This window comes from Triticum urartu, chromosome 6 (genome assembly GCF_003073215.2).
Source record: "Triticum urartu cultivar G1812 chromosome 6, Tu2.1, whole genome shotgun sequence".
In the NCBI taxonomy this organism is placed as follows: Eukaryota; Viridiplantae; Streptophyta; class Magnoliopsida; order Poales; family Poaceae; genus Triticum; species Triticum urartu.
The window spans coordinates 34,433,369-34,447,249 of NC_053027.1; the positions used below are offsets into that span (position 1 = coordinate 34,433,369).

General features: G+C 43.7%; 1 protein-coding gene across 1 annotated transcript; it reads left to right on the top strand.

Moving 5' to 3' along the window:
- Window positions 1-654: 654 nt before the first annotated feature.
- On the top strand, window positions 655-1,211 carry LOC125516488. The gene is made up of 3 exons (XM_048681915.1): window positions 655-830; window positions 915-1,014; window positions 1,101-1,211. Exons 1-3 carry the CDS (start codon window positions 655-657, stop codon window positions 1,209-1,211), a joined length of 387 nt encoding a protein of 128 aa, XP_048537872.1.
- Window positions 1,212-13,881: the final 12,670 nt, after the last annotated feature.

Here is a 13,881-nt window from a genome sequence, read left to right on the forward strand (position 1 = left end):
TGAAAAAAATTCACCAATTTTGCATTGTTGCCCTATTTCATAGGTGGAATGGCAGCCATATGGCGCCGATGACAGACTTGGGTACACCCCGGAGTTTACCATCAACCCGATCACTACTAGGGAAAACCTTATACACAGAATCTTAGCAGCAGCGCGGTTTAAAAACAAACGCTACTGCTAATTAGCAGTAGCGAGCTTGAGAAAACCGCGCTACTAATAACCTGATAGTAGTAGCGTGGGTTTTTACCCCTCGCTACTACTAAGTTATTTCCACCGTGCCTCCCGGGACCAGCCGTAGTAGTAGCGCGGGTTGTAAAACCTACACTACTACTACGTGGATAGCCATAGCGCAGGTCAGACACCTGCGCTACTACTAGTCTCCCACGCTACCCACCCCCGCCGGATACACTCCCACCCGCAACCGTCCCACACCACTCAACCCATGTCTGTCTAAAAAAATCCACCAACGCCGATCCAGATCCCCTCCGCCTCCATCCCCCGCTGCGTGCGCCACGCCGGCGGCCGCGTGGCCGCCACTCCCCGTCTCGCGCCGCTGCCCTCCCCTCCCCCCAGTCCAGCGAGCTCGCCGACGAATCTCTTATCCATCATATCGCCGTCGCCGGCCGCATCCCGTCCCAGCCCACCTGCCCGCCGATGGCCTTCTCCTCGTTCCCATGGCCGTTCCACCGCCGAGCCGGTGGCAGCGGCAGCGGCGGAACCGGCCCAAGCAAACCCTCCGCCGCGGAGGGGAAGGAGGAGGACGCGGAGGAGCTTGGCGTCACACCGCAGCTCCTTGAGTTCCTCCGGACACTCTCCCCCGACGCGTTCAAGTCCTTCCCCTCCAGCTCCACCAAGGCACCCCCTCCTTCCTCCCTTCTCGATTCCGCTCCCCTGCTAGTTCCCTCTCAATTACCGGCGGTGCTATGCTTTGTCGTAGGAGGATTTGCGGAGTCGGCGGCCGAGCTCTCGGACTGGCAGCAGCGGCACACTGTCCTCGTGCTCGCCAGAGCCAAGGTAGGTCTCCCGCGGATCTCGTCCTCCGCTTCGCCCAAGACAGAGATGGCTCTCAGGTCTCAAACTGTAATTTGTGATCCCTGCAGGAACTCGCTAAGGTCTGCTATGATCTGTGCCCACGCCACATGAAGGACAAGCAGTTCTGGACATACATCTTGTCGCAAGCTCTTGCCTCGTTAGCTTTCGCCCATGTGTGAGTGCATTGCTCCAGTCCAAGTGCTCAATTAGCTTCATGCTGGTCTTGATTTTGTGAATCTTCAGTTAGGAATTCTAGTCCATGGTGCTCCTTAATACCCAGCAAACTATATTTGTACCTAAACATGATCGTCCCAGTTGCGTGTGTACCATTGTGCTGTTTTGTATATATAATAAACATCCAGCAAAAGGGATTGGCATCTAAAGATGAGAAATTATGTCAAATGTGAGTACCTATTTTTGTAAAAGCTCAGCAAAAAGGGGACATCATCATGTAAAGCGTGGTCTCTGTTTGCTGAACAACTATCCATGAGGTGTAATATAAGTAAGGTGCTGGTCCTAATATAAGTAATAACAAACCATGGCTAGTGATAATTCCTCTGTTGTTCGATCCTTTATATATGCAAAAGAATACACACATGTCTGTTCCAGATATGGCCAAAGTTGTAATACTAGATAATCCATCAAGTGGGCTTTTGATGCCATCCTGCAGCACGCGTTGTTGGGTTTGACTCTAGCCAATTTCATTTTCAGGTAGGTTGGTGGGTGGGATATGCTAATGACACCGATGACTCAATCCGGAGGATTGTGCGGATAAACCCTGGTGTCGGGAGATATGTCGCCAAGAGCTACAGCCCAAGGTCCGGTTTCTCCGTTCTCTTAAGTTCGGTTGATGCAAAATTGAACATGCAATTTTTTAGCCTAATTTATCACAGGCGAGGAGCAGTGAATTCTATAGTCCATTAGCTACGGTTGATTGGCAAATGCATAAGCTTCTATTCCTACTTCTGAATTTTGAATGATTGTATGAGCAAATGAGTGCTACAAATGTACAGTTTTGTTGGTTTAGGCAAACACCTCACAATACTCAAAAGTACAGTTTTGTAGAAACCATAGTATTCTGATTGAGCTAGTAAGATTTAGTTTATGTAAGCTTAGTAGATGAACTAGTAGGATCCTTCTGCTGAACTGCTACTAGTAGGACGGCTTGCGATTAGATTAGTCTAGTCTATGCAGCAGGTGCACGCTCTGAGCTCGCTCGCAAGGTGTTTGCAACAATGCCTCTAGGAATGTTGAAATGTCAATTTGTTCAATCAATGTAGAATTCTGTGTTCCACAGGATACAAAGGAGCCTATGGACCTTAAACTTTGCTCATTAAATTGAAAAGAAAACATTGTACTATTCGTACACAAACAAAACATCTATGGGTGGGGATGTTGGCATTGCGCGATTAAATTGAAAAAGAAAATGCTCTGATCAGATTAGCATATACGGTGTGCTTCATGCATCCAAGAGACCAAGACGTCTTCTCTTCTCTATGGGGAGAAGCTGATTTGCATTGACGGCTAATGATGATTCTTTGTGTTCCATAGTTTAAAAGGCAACCATTTTGCACTGGATAACCAAGTATTCTGTCAGGGTTAAATTTAATTAAGAATGTTGTTCTGCACTTTTTCTTATTGTACGCTCCTCCTTTTGCCCATTTTATTTCCTTAGGAAATGTACTCTGATTCAGCCAGGGCATCACACGGCCATGCTCTGTTTCTTCTCAGGTCCAGCCTGATTCAAGCTTCCTGGACATCCACAAGGCATGCCTTGGCCGCCATTGAGCAGAATGCCGCTGGTGGCCGCAGCGGCGATAGAGTGCCGTCTCAGCGGACAAGGGAGTATCAAGCGAGGCATCATCATCAACCCAAGCGAAGGTCATAGGTGCCGCGTGCTCCTGCACGGCAACATGTGCCGCTATACTGATTGGGCAAGCAGGTCTGCTCTCTGCATATGCAGCCACCTCCATTTGATTTAATGAAATAAATATCATATTTGGTACCATGGTAATCCTAATTCCAGTCTTGTTACAGCTGTTGTTCTTGGCCTGAGCAACAACTCTGTATTGGCTCAGGATGATTTGGTTGCTCCAGCAGCTACAAGTGAGCAAGCTGATGTAAATGTTACTAGCCTACGTCGTATAGAAGATGATTTAGTGATCTCAAATGATCACACTATCAAATGGTGAATGTGCACCGGTAAAGCATGGGAGTTTTTCTTGTGTTACTAGTGTCCGGCCAGAATTAGAAGGTGTGATCAACGTGGCCATATAATTAGATTTGGAAAAATACTAACTTATTATTTCCTTTGCATTTTTACTATAAAAAGTCATGGCTCACCTATTAACCGGCGGCCGTAGAAGGACTAATCACCTAACTGAAACACTAATAATCAGAAGATAGATTGAACTTCGTTTAATGGATATACAACATATTGAATTATTTTCTATTTGGTCTAATTGATATAATCATGTCTAATAGAGTTCACAATCTTTACTTTGAAGATCTGTAGCTAGACGTTAGAACTGTTGACATGCAAATAATTAACTAACTGCATGTCGTACTTGAATTACAGGTTTTTTGGTTTCGTCACTCCTTTGTTATATGGAAGAAGACTTCATGGTTAGCATTATTTATTATAACACATTCATATAAGATTTTCTTGCCACTGTAAGTAGGAAGTTAATTTTTTTGGTCTGTTTTGTTCTGCGGGGATTTTGGTCTGTTTTTCTAATAGTATATATGATCATTCAGTCACAGTTCCAGTATTTTAGAACTAAAGCTCCCCCTAATTAAAATGCAGAAACATGTTTTCTTTCATTATGTTTCAGTCACTGTCTTAGAAACACTAGAAAATATCTCTTGACAAACTTCTTCATGGAACTAATATTTTTATGCTAATGACAAATTGGATTTATAATCTTTAACCTCGAATCTTTATAGGATTTTTGTTACTACCATATCTGCTCTTGCAGGTCTACTAGAGTATCCACTTCTGAGGTTGATTTTCAAAATGTGTATATCTAATATTTCTTACTGCAGCTTTAAGCTTCACTGTCATCTAACTTTGTCTAGTTAATATACTTACTCGGCAACATGGAAAGTTTCCACATTTGTTCTAGCTGTCTCTATGGGTTAGCGACTTAGCATACATGTTGTAATAAGGTTTCACATTTGCTTCTCTGACAAGGTCTGTTTTTATTCATAGGTAGAAGATAGCGACAGAGTGCTGCTGGATAATGAGATGTTGAAGCGGCAGACTGAATCCATGACACTGAAGTGCAATTGCGGCAGATTATCTCTATCTTTTCTTTTCATTTTTCTTATTATTGAGTGAGAACAGAATGAGGAACTGTGTGATAGTACATACAACAACTGTAGTAAAAAGAAACTTATGTTTGCAATTGTTAACGACATAGATACTTGCATGTTCTTTGAAGTGGTCATTTGTGAGTTGCAATGCATAATGAGGTTTTTTGGCTGATTTATTTCCTTCGGTTTCTGGTTAACCATGAAATAGGAGCCCAGCAGTGCTCACTATTGTTGTGTTTACTGGGAACTGTATGCATAAAATGGAATTAGTGGATTTTATTTTTTAATTATAATTAGTTAAGTAGTGCGTGGGAAAAGACTGCGCGCTACTAGTATTAGGATACTAGTAGCGTTGTAGTAGTACGCTGCTACTATTTTTGTAAAGTGGCGCGTACTAATAGCAGTAGCGTGGGTGGCACACGCTACTCCTAACTTTGTTAGTAGCGCGGCTTCAACCCACGCTATTACTAACTATTAGCTGTAGCACCTTATTGGTAGAGCAGTACCCGCGCTGCTGATAGCCTAAACCCACGCTGCCTGCTAGCTTTTCCCTAGTAGTGATGTGCTTGCGGGATAGGGATCTCTGGTGTATGCGGTGCCCACTAATATGCAACTGGGCTGTTGAGTTTCATTTTCCACATCGCGTGTGTCGTCAGTTTGGTCTGTTCCAGCCTCACCCGCCGGAATGGGTGGATACGGACAAAGCACTTCATAGGTAAGAGAGCATGAACCGTATTGACTAAGCATCGTCACTCCTTGATTTTGCTAATGTTTGGTTTTGTACCATGCAGGTTGGACAGGAGAAGGCAGCGGAAGATAAAGGACTGGGACAAGCATCATGCTTCGTATGTTACCCGCTTCCAGCTTTGTGTGGAGGAAGCTCGTAGCAGTGCACGCGCCAAGCTTCGTGAGCATAGTCCACTTGCTTTTGATAACTACATACGATGGCTTCTTGAAAATACTCGAGTTGAGATATGCCCGCCGACATATAATGAGGATATTCTTGAAGAACCCATAAACTTTGAGGATCTATTAAAGGGGAAGTACAACGGAGATGTCAGGGTAGGGCACGGAGTCCCCGCTGTTCCGGTGATTAACTATGTGGTAAAGTGTTCCTTCTTTACTTTCCCGTTGGCCGTATTACACATGTTTGAATGGCTAACGTGTTCATTCTTTCTCATCCGCAGCGCACCGAGATCAAGAAAGCAGTTGATGAGAGCCAGTCTATTCTGGAGGAAACACCGGTTGGAAAAGGCAATGATGATGGTTCACTATGAGCATTTCTCAAGGTACATATCGCATTCACTATGAGAGCCAGTCTATGTTGCGGAGTTTGATATCGTATACACTTGTTCATGTTACAGCGTCAGGCCAAGAAGTTAAGGCGGTTATCGAATCTTCTCGGTTGCCGCGATCCCAAATTTGATGAACCATCTGCCTCTAGGTCTGGTACACCATCAGACCCCTCATATCACCATCAGAGGGACGATGTGAGTTCCTCATATGCTTATCTGGATGATGAGGGTGCGGTCACCCAAGAGGTATGACTAATCCTTTAGATGTGATTCTCACTTGATTACGACATCGGTCTTCGCCATATTGTTTGATTGTGTGATAGGGTGATGAGCTTGATGATGACAGTCCCCATATGTGTTCAAGCCTAGGCAGCCCAGACGCCGGTACACGCCCAACGACTTTGACAATAGGGGCAACCCAAAGGTGGTCGTAGGGACCTCGCGGATGGCTAGCTTGGATCATGAGGCGGAGGCGGAGGCGGAGGAGGAAGTGCAAGAAGAGGTGGCTCCTCCACCCAGGAAGAAGAAGATTGCCTGCAGGCATGGCACCAGGAACACGCGCGGAAGGCATTAGTGCTTGTGTTTGTTAGTGCTCTTTTAGCCGTTTCATTAGGTTGATGAACTTGTGACGTTATGTTATATGTTGGTGAACTATTACTAGTGTGGTATTTGTTTTTGTGAACTAGTAGTAATGTTGAATTGTCCTAAATGATGTGATGTTCAAGTTATTAGTTGTCTTTGTTCAGTATGTGCAGTTTACAGTAATTTTAGCGATGTTCAAGCAAGTTATGTGAGTGCTGCATGAGGCCAAAATGGCATCTGTTTCTATAGTTTCACAGTTAACAGCACTGCAACGCCCAACACCCATGCGCTGCACTGTACTGTGCAGCGCCCAACGCTTAGGTGCCGCACCATACAGTGCAGCGCCCGTCTCGTAGGCGCTGCTCAACTGGCCATGGCTATCCAGAGAGCCACAGAAGGCTTGCAGCACTGACCGTCCACGAAAAATACCAAGTCAGAGTGCAGCGCCCAACTGCAAGGCGCTGCACTGTACTGTGTGACGCCTATCCCTTGGGCGCTGCACTGTACTGGAAAAACTGAGTTTACAACACGTTCATTTCATCGGAACATCATAATACTTACAATGACTGCAGCATCACAGCAATTTGAACAAACACAAATTTTATGCCAATGAGTTCATAACTTAAGACAATTCAAACATTACTACGACATGGTTCACGACACATTCATTACAAATGACAAATGACAGCTTGCCCTAGAAGATAGTTCACCAACATCTCACATGCCCTCACAAGTTCACGGCACATTCATTAGAAGATAGTTGACGACGAGTGCACCGAAACCGCCGTTGCCGCCTAAGACAATCTTGGTATTGGTCCTTTTTGACATCTTCTGGCACTTCAAGATCTATCCACGTGAAGTACTTGCATAGAGGAGGCGGTGACTGCATACAAAAATTTTGTTAGTGTTGACACACATTTGATAGTAACATTTTACTTCTTGAGCTTACTGGTGGTTGGTCATAGGCGTTAGTTGGAAGTGCACGATCATAAGCATAGTTCGGGCATACAAAATATCTCTACCCTTCCGTCCATGATTTTCTTTCGGTCGTGGACACCTTCACCTTGCAAACCATCTCCACACCAACATGCGGATATTGACATCTTCTCCTTCACCTTGTCCAAAGATGCGTCCTCCCACTTGTTCGGCATGTCTTCTTGGTTAGCACACGGTGACCTCGTCATGGAACCGGATGAAGCCATGCTACAAAACCGAGTATTCTTGGTTTAACCCTAACCCCCACTTAATAATAACCCACAACCCTAATCATAGCATAACCCTAACACCAACATCAAACACAACATAACCCTAACCCTAGCATACTATGAGCCTAACCATACCAAATTAGCAAAGAAACATAATGATTCAGCACAAATTTCCAAATCCAAGCCAAAACTTAGGTTTCCCCAAAGTAGCAAGAATTGAGCAATGTGACATTCCTATGATGAAAACGAGGGGATTGTATGAGAATACCTTAAGGGAGGGGTTGGCTTCAAAATCAATGGTCAAATACTCCGGATCTGAGAAGGATTTGAGAGGGGGAGAGAGGAGGGCAGAGGGGAGGCACTGAGCTTCGGGTTTGTGTGGGGGTGGGGGTGTGTGGGGTGGGGATGGGTGGGAGGGGGTGAGTGCAGCCTAATAGATGTCCAGATGTGCAGCGCCTAAGGCACGCACCACACTACACAGTGCAGCGCCTTGACCTTAGGCGCTGCACACCTGGACATGCCAGTCCAGAGAGCAACAGAGCCGTTCCAGTAGCTTTTGCAACCCGAAATTGCTAAGTCAGCGTGCAGCGCCTAAGGCCAAGGCGCTGCACTGTACTGTGCAGCGCCTAACGTCAGGGCGTTGCACAGTATAGTGCAGCCTGTCCCTTAGGCGTTGCACACTGACTTAGCAATTTTTCGTGCAAAAGCTACTGGAACGGTTGTTGCTCTCTGGACTGGCATGTCCAGGTGTGCAGCGCCTCAAGGGCAAGGCGCTGCACTGTGTAGTGCGCGCCTCTCCCTTAGGCGCTGCACACTGACTTAGCAATTTTGGGTGCAAAAGCTACTGGAATGGTTATGTTGCTCTGGACTGGCATGTCCAGCTATGCAGCGCCTAAGGGCAAGGCGCTGCACTGTGTAGTGTGGCGCCGTTGCCTTAGGCGTGCACTGTCAGCTGTTTTCAAATTCCAAGTGCTTTTTATGTTTTGTGATTCACATAGATGGCACATATATCATATCCAAATCACATGTAGTAGTCCAAAACACAGAAAGAAGACATAGCACATATAGTACTCCAATTCACATAGTCATACACACATAGCAATAGAGTAGTCCAATCACATAGTCATACACAAACATTGAGCCAAAACACATAGTCATTTACGTCTCATAGCACATAGTAGCACACAATTTGGTTCATAAGAAGGTCCTTGTCCCTTCTTCTTCCTCCTCTCTTCTTCTTCTTCTTCTTCTTCTTCTTCTCCCTCCTCCCACCACCAAGGGATCTCACCTTTCCCCCTCCGTGTCCTCCACCCCCTTCATTGTTTCCATACCTATGAAAATGTCAATATAATAGTTAGTCACACAATGCAAAATGACAACACAAGATTGAGCCAAAAGAACAAGATCATAGTAAGTCACATACGACAATGGTCCATAGCCAAGAGAACATTCCTCCACTACAGCCGCCGCCAAGTTCCTAAGGTATCACCATTCTCTACTGTCTCTGTGCTCGATCCGAGCGATCGGGGGCGGTGGTGTGTGTTTGTCCTCTATCCTACTCTAGCTCCGTGTCTCTTTTAGTCCACTCATGCCGAGCGTGGCTCTTTTATCTCTCTCACCTACTTCTCTTTTTTAGCACCACTCTATCTCCTCTTCTCTATTCCTTTCTCTCTTTTTATGTCCTATGTCTCTTTCGCATCTTCAATATCTCTCACCTATCTGCTTCTTATCTTCTATCCCTTACGGCCTATTAGATCCTATCACCTTTTTTTACTGTTCTTATCTCTTCATTTTTTCCTTTACGGTCCTATTATTCTCTCCCCTATCTCCTTTCCATCACCTTTTTCGGCTTTTTAAAGTTGACCTATCTATCTTTTATCTTTTTTGTCTGTCTAGTCCTTAGTCCTCCTTTTATCTATCTCTCTTACATTCCATCCATCATCTCAAGTACCTTATCATCCTACTGCCTCTCTATAGATCCTAGGTTGTTATCTGCTCTCTTCCTTTTCCTTCCTTTTCTGTTTTACTTTTGTGTTGTCTTACTTCCGTCGTGTACTTTTTATCTGGCTATCATTGCTTGCTTGCTTTCATTCATTCTTATCTCTTTTTGTCAATTGGTGGGTTCCCCTGTTTTTTTTATGGACTTTCTTATGTCTCCTCTACATCGTATGCTTTTTTTTTTTACGAGTCTCTTTTATTTTGTTATCTTTTTTTGTTTTTTTTTTTGTCCTTTTATTTCTCTCGAGTCGCCTACTCTTGGTCATCCATTCTTCTTCTCTATTGTCATCTCTCTATATACGCTTGTCTTAATCTTTCGCCTCGTTTTTTCTAACGACTCTCCTATTCCTGGTTTTTCCTTGTTTCTTTATAGTTATACCCGATACTCCGTCTCATTGTTGTATGGTCCAGTTTTTTTTTTTTTTTTTTTTTTAGCTTGTAATATCTCGTAATCTCCTATTTATCTTCTCTTCTCTTATTTTGAGATTATCGTTTCTTCCCTCTTTCTTTTGTAGTAGTGTGTTTTATTGCTTGTCTCTATATTTCCTATACATCTATTGTGTTTTTTAATCATTTCTTAGCATGTATTATTTAGCAACTTTTATTCCTCTATTTCTAGTTCTTATCACTACTTGTAGGGTACCTTTGTAAATCTTCATCCTTTGTTCCTATCTTTTCTTGTCCTCCAGGCTCTTTTTCATCTTCTCTTATCTTCACTCGTTTTCTCATTTTTTTATATACATCTCTTTCGTATTTTATCTCTCTTTTGTTTGGTATTTGGAAGTGTCATACTCTTCTTTCAACCTTTTTGTTTATAGTTTTGACTGCGTTACCTTGTCTCGTCCGTATCGAATGCTGTTCTTATCCTATCTCCTATTTGTGGGATGTATCTTGATTGGAATATTATTATGTCCACACTTATTTGATCTAAATCAATTGGGATGCCGCACGGTGTATATGGGTACTGTTGGAAATATGCCCTAGAGGCAATAATAAAGGATTATTATATTTCCTTGTTCATGATAATTGTCTATTATTCATGCTATATGTATTATCCGGAAATCGTAATACATGTGTGAATACATAGACACCACAATGTGCCCTAGTAAGCCTCTAGTTGACTAGCTCGTTGATCAACAGATAGTCATGGTTTCCTGGCTATGGACATTGGATGTCATTGATAACGAGATCACATCATTAGGAGAATGATGTGATGGACAAGACCCAATCCTAAACATAGCACAAGATCGTATAGTTCGTTTGCTAGAGTTTTTCCAATGTCAAGTATCTTTTCCTTAGACCATGAGATCGTGTAACTCCCGGATACTCGTAGTGAGTGCTTTGGGTGTACCAAACGTCACAACGTAACTGGGTGACTATAAAGGTATACTATGGGTATCTCCGAAAGTGTCTGGATCTCGGAATTATTTCTTGGTTGACACGTCAATACGGGATTGTCACTCCGATGACGTGTAAGTTTGGGATCTCTGCCCACTCTGGGGTGGGTAAGCATATCATGTATTGATCTCAAATTTACCGAAGTTTTTCTTTGTCCTGTTTTGATTATTTCATATCGGTACAGTTATTTTATTTATTCTTGCGGTAATCTTTCTGATTTTATTATCTATTTTTTATTTCTCGTTGTCACGGGATCATGCATTACGATACGAGTAAAGTGACTTGCCGGTAACGAGATTGAACGAGGTATTGGGATACCGACGATCGTCGGGCAAGTAACGTACCGATTGACAAAGGGAATTGTATACGGGGTTGCTTGAATCCTCGACATCGTGGTTCATCTGATGAGATCATCGAGGAGCATGTGGGAGCCAACATGGGTATCCAGATCCCGCTGTTGGTTATTGACCGGAGAGTCGTCTCGGTCATGTCTACATGTCTCCCGAACCCGTAGGGTCTACACACTTAAGGTTCGGTGACGCTAGGGTTGTAGGGATATGTATATGCAGTAACCCGAATGTTGTTGTTTTTTTTTTTTTTTTTTTTTGTGATTCGCTTTAGGTAGAGATGTAGTATTAATTTATCTTAGCTAATCTCTTGAACTTCGTTTGTCCTAGTTTTTTTTTAGTCTTTTTTGTCCTTAATTTTATAGTATATCTTCTGGACTCTTATCTGCTGTAGTCCGTATTCCGGTGTTAATGTATTTTATTTTATGTATTATAGATATTGTTTCTTAGTTTTTTCTCTTATCTGTTTTTTTTGATAGTTTCGTTTGTGTGATTCGATCTCTTTTTTGTTATTTTTTACCTTTGGTATCTTCTTACCTGATATTTTTGTTTTTTTTTCTCCGTGTTCTCACGTTGTGGTGCCACTCCATCCCGATCTCCTATGGATCTTATTGTTTGGTTGTTTGGATACCTATCTTTCTCTATTGATGGCTTGTTTTTTCTGCTTTCCCTCTCTATCTCCTTTTATTCCTCTCACATTTCTTCTCTAGGTGGATATCCGCTATGTTGGTTGGTCGCTTTCCTACCTTCGTTGTGCACTTTCTCGTATCTCTTTCCTGTTGTCTCGTGGTGCCCGCCGCGCCTATGGGATTTTCTCTATTTTTTTTCCTTTATTCCTCGCCCCCGTAGTTGTTTCCGATGTTATATAGTATGTGTGAGAGGGTGTTGGGTGTGGGGGGGTTTTGTTTGGGGGTGTGAGGTGGTTGGGGTCGATTGCACTAGCTGTTGTTAGTGTGTCTTGGTCGATGTTCTCGTTCGTCCTCTCCCGCTGCGTACGGACCGGTCTCCGCTTCGTTTGCGCGATGGGGCTTTTTGTTATTTGATGCTGACTGGAAGCCGTGTGCGTCGGTGTTACTGCCCGTCAGGCCACCACCGACGTCTCACGTTGCTGGCGTGGGCGTCGTTGCATCGAAGTTCGCTCTCCGCTCCCTGCTTGGGATCAAGAGGATGGAGGGATCGTTCACGGTTGAGTGCGTAGGTTTTGGTTTTGGTGGTATGTCATCGTGATTGGGTGTTGTTTGTTGTGTGCTCGTCCAGTTTCGGTGTGGGGCGCCTTAGATCGTCCTGTTATGTTGGGTGTATCAGCTTCGGTGTTACGACTTCCTTCATATCCCTGCCTTGTTGAACGCTTGTGGTCGTTCGCGGGGCGGGGTGGGGTGTGGTGAGTGCTGGCAGAGAGGTGTGTGAGTGTATGGTGCAATCCGACACTCGGTGCGAGAGAACTCATTAAGGTGTCTTGTGAAACCGTAGGAAAATTGTGTTCTACACGGGTCCCCAGACGATGGGTATCTATAGTAGTCTATCGTAGTTCTCTTGCTATGAGTAGACGACCAATTTTCGTTTTGTGGCGTAGGTGGGTTGTTCGAAGCGTTTCTGCTGCTACTGAGTCTTTATGCTGGTGCGTTTTCGGATGCTGTTTGTGGGGTGGTGGGGGGGGTGTATGTGTGATTTAATTCGCGCTGAGGGCGTGGCTCTTTACATGTACGTCTAGCGAGATCTTGGTGGGTCCATCGGAGGCTATCGATGCATTATGTGCATGAAGGGTGTGGCGTAGCTGGTGGGGTCGTGCTCTCTCTGGCCCATCGTTATGTTTGGACGTGAGTTTCGTCTGAGAAAGGTGTGTCGGTGTGGTATGTATTAGGTATAGCTTGAAGAATTGCGGGACAGGAATCCGTGTGGTGGGGGCGTGGTGGGTGGGTGGGCGGAGGGGGGGCGGGTTTTTGTGTGTTTTTCTGTTGTTACGGAGGGCAAGTGAAAAGCGTTGCTTGGCTTATCGTCTCTTCTCAGCCACGTAAAACTGCAACAACAATTAGAGGACGTCTAACTTGTTTTTGCAGCAAGTGCTTTGTGATATGATATGGCCAAAGTTGTTGATGAATGATGAATGATGATATATATGTGATGTATGAGATGTTCATGCTATTGTAATAGGAATCACGACTTGCATGTCGATGAGTATGACAACCGGCAGGAGCCATAGGAGTTGTCTTTATTTTTTTGTATGACCTGCGTGTCATTGAGAAACGCCATGTAAATTACTTTACTTTATTGCTAAACGTGTTAGCCATAGTAGTAGAAGTAATAGTTGGCGAGCAACTTCATGGAGACACGATGATGGAGATCATGATGATGGAGATCATGGTGTCATGCCGGTGACAAGATGATCATGGAGCCCCAAGATGGAGATCAAAGGAGCTATGTGATATTGGCCATATCATGTCACTATTTATTTGATTGCATGTGATGTTTATCATGTTTTGCATCTTGCTTAGATACTTTCTTTTTTTTTTTTTTTTTTTTTTTTTTTGTTTGTTTTTTTTTAGTTTAATACTAATTTTGATTTCCTCTCATATTTTTACTTCTAAGAATAGTGTTCCCTTCCTAATCTTTTTATTTCGTTTTTGCTATCTATTTCTTTTTTTTCTTCTTATCTATCACGTGTATTTTGATCGTTTTTGTTGCTATTTGCTAATCTATCTTATCATACTG

What these genes read in the sequence shown, in the direction of transcription:
- LOC125516488 (XM_048681915.1), top strand. Translation starts at nt 655, where the DNA reads ATGGCCTTCTCCTCGTTCCCATGGCCGTTCCACCGCCGAGCCGGTGGC. An exon ending in CTCTCCCCCGACGCGTTCAA is followed by an intron (nt 831 to 914) that starts GTCCTTCCCCTC and finishes CTCTCAATTACC; the next exon opens with GGCGGTGCTATGCTTTGTCG. An exon ending in TCGTGCTCGCCAGAGCCAAG is followed by an intron (nt 1,015 to 1,100) that starts GTAGGTCTCCCG and finishes TGATCCCTGCAG; the next exon opens with GAACTCGCTAAGGTCTGCTA.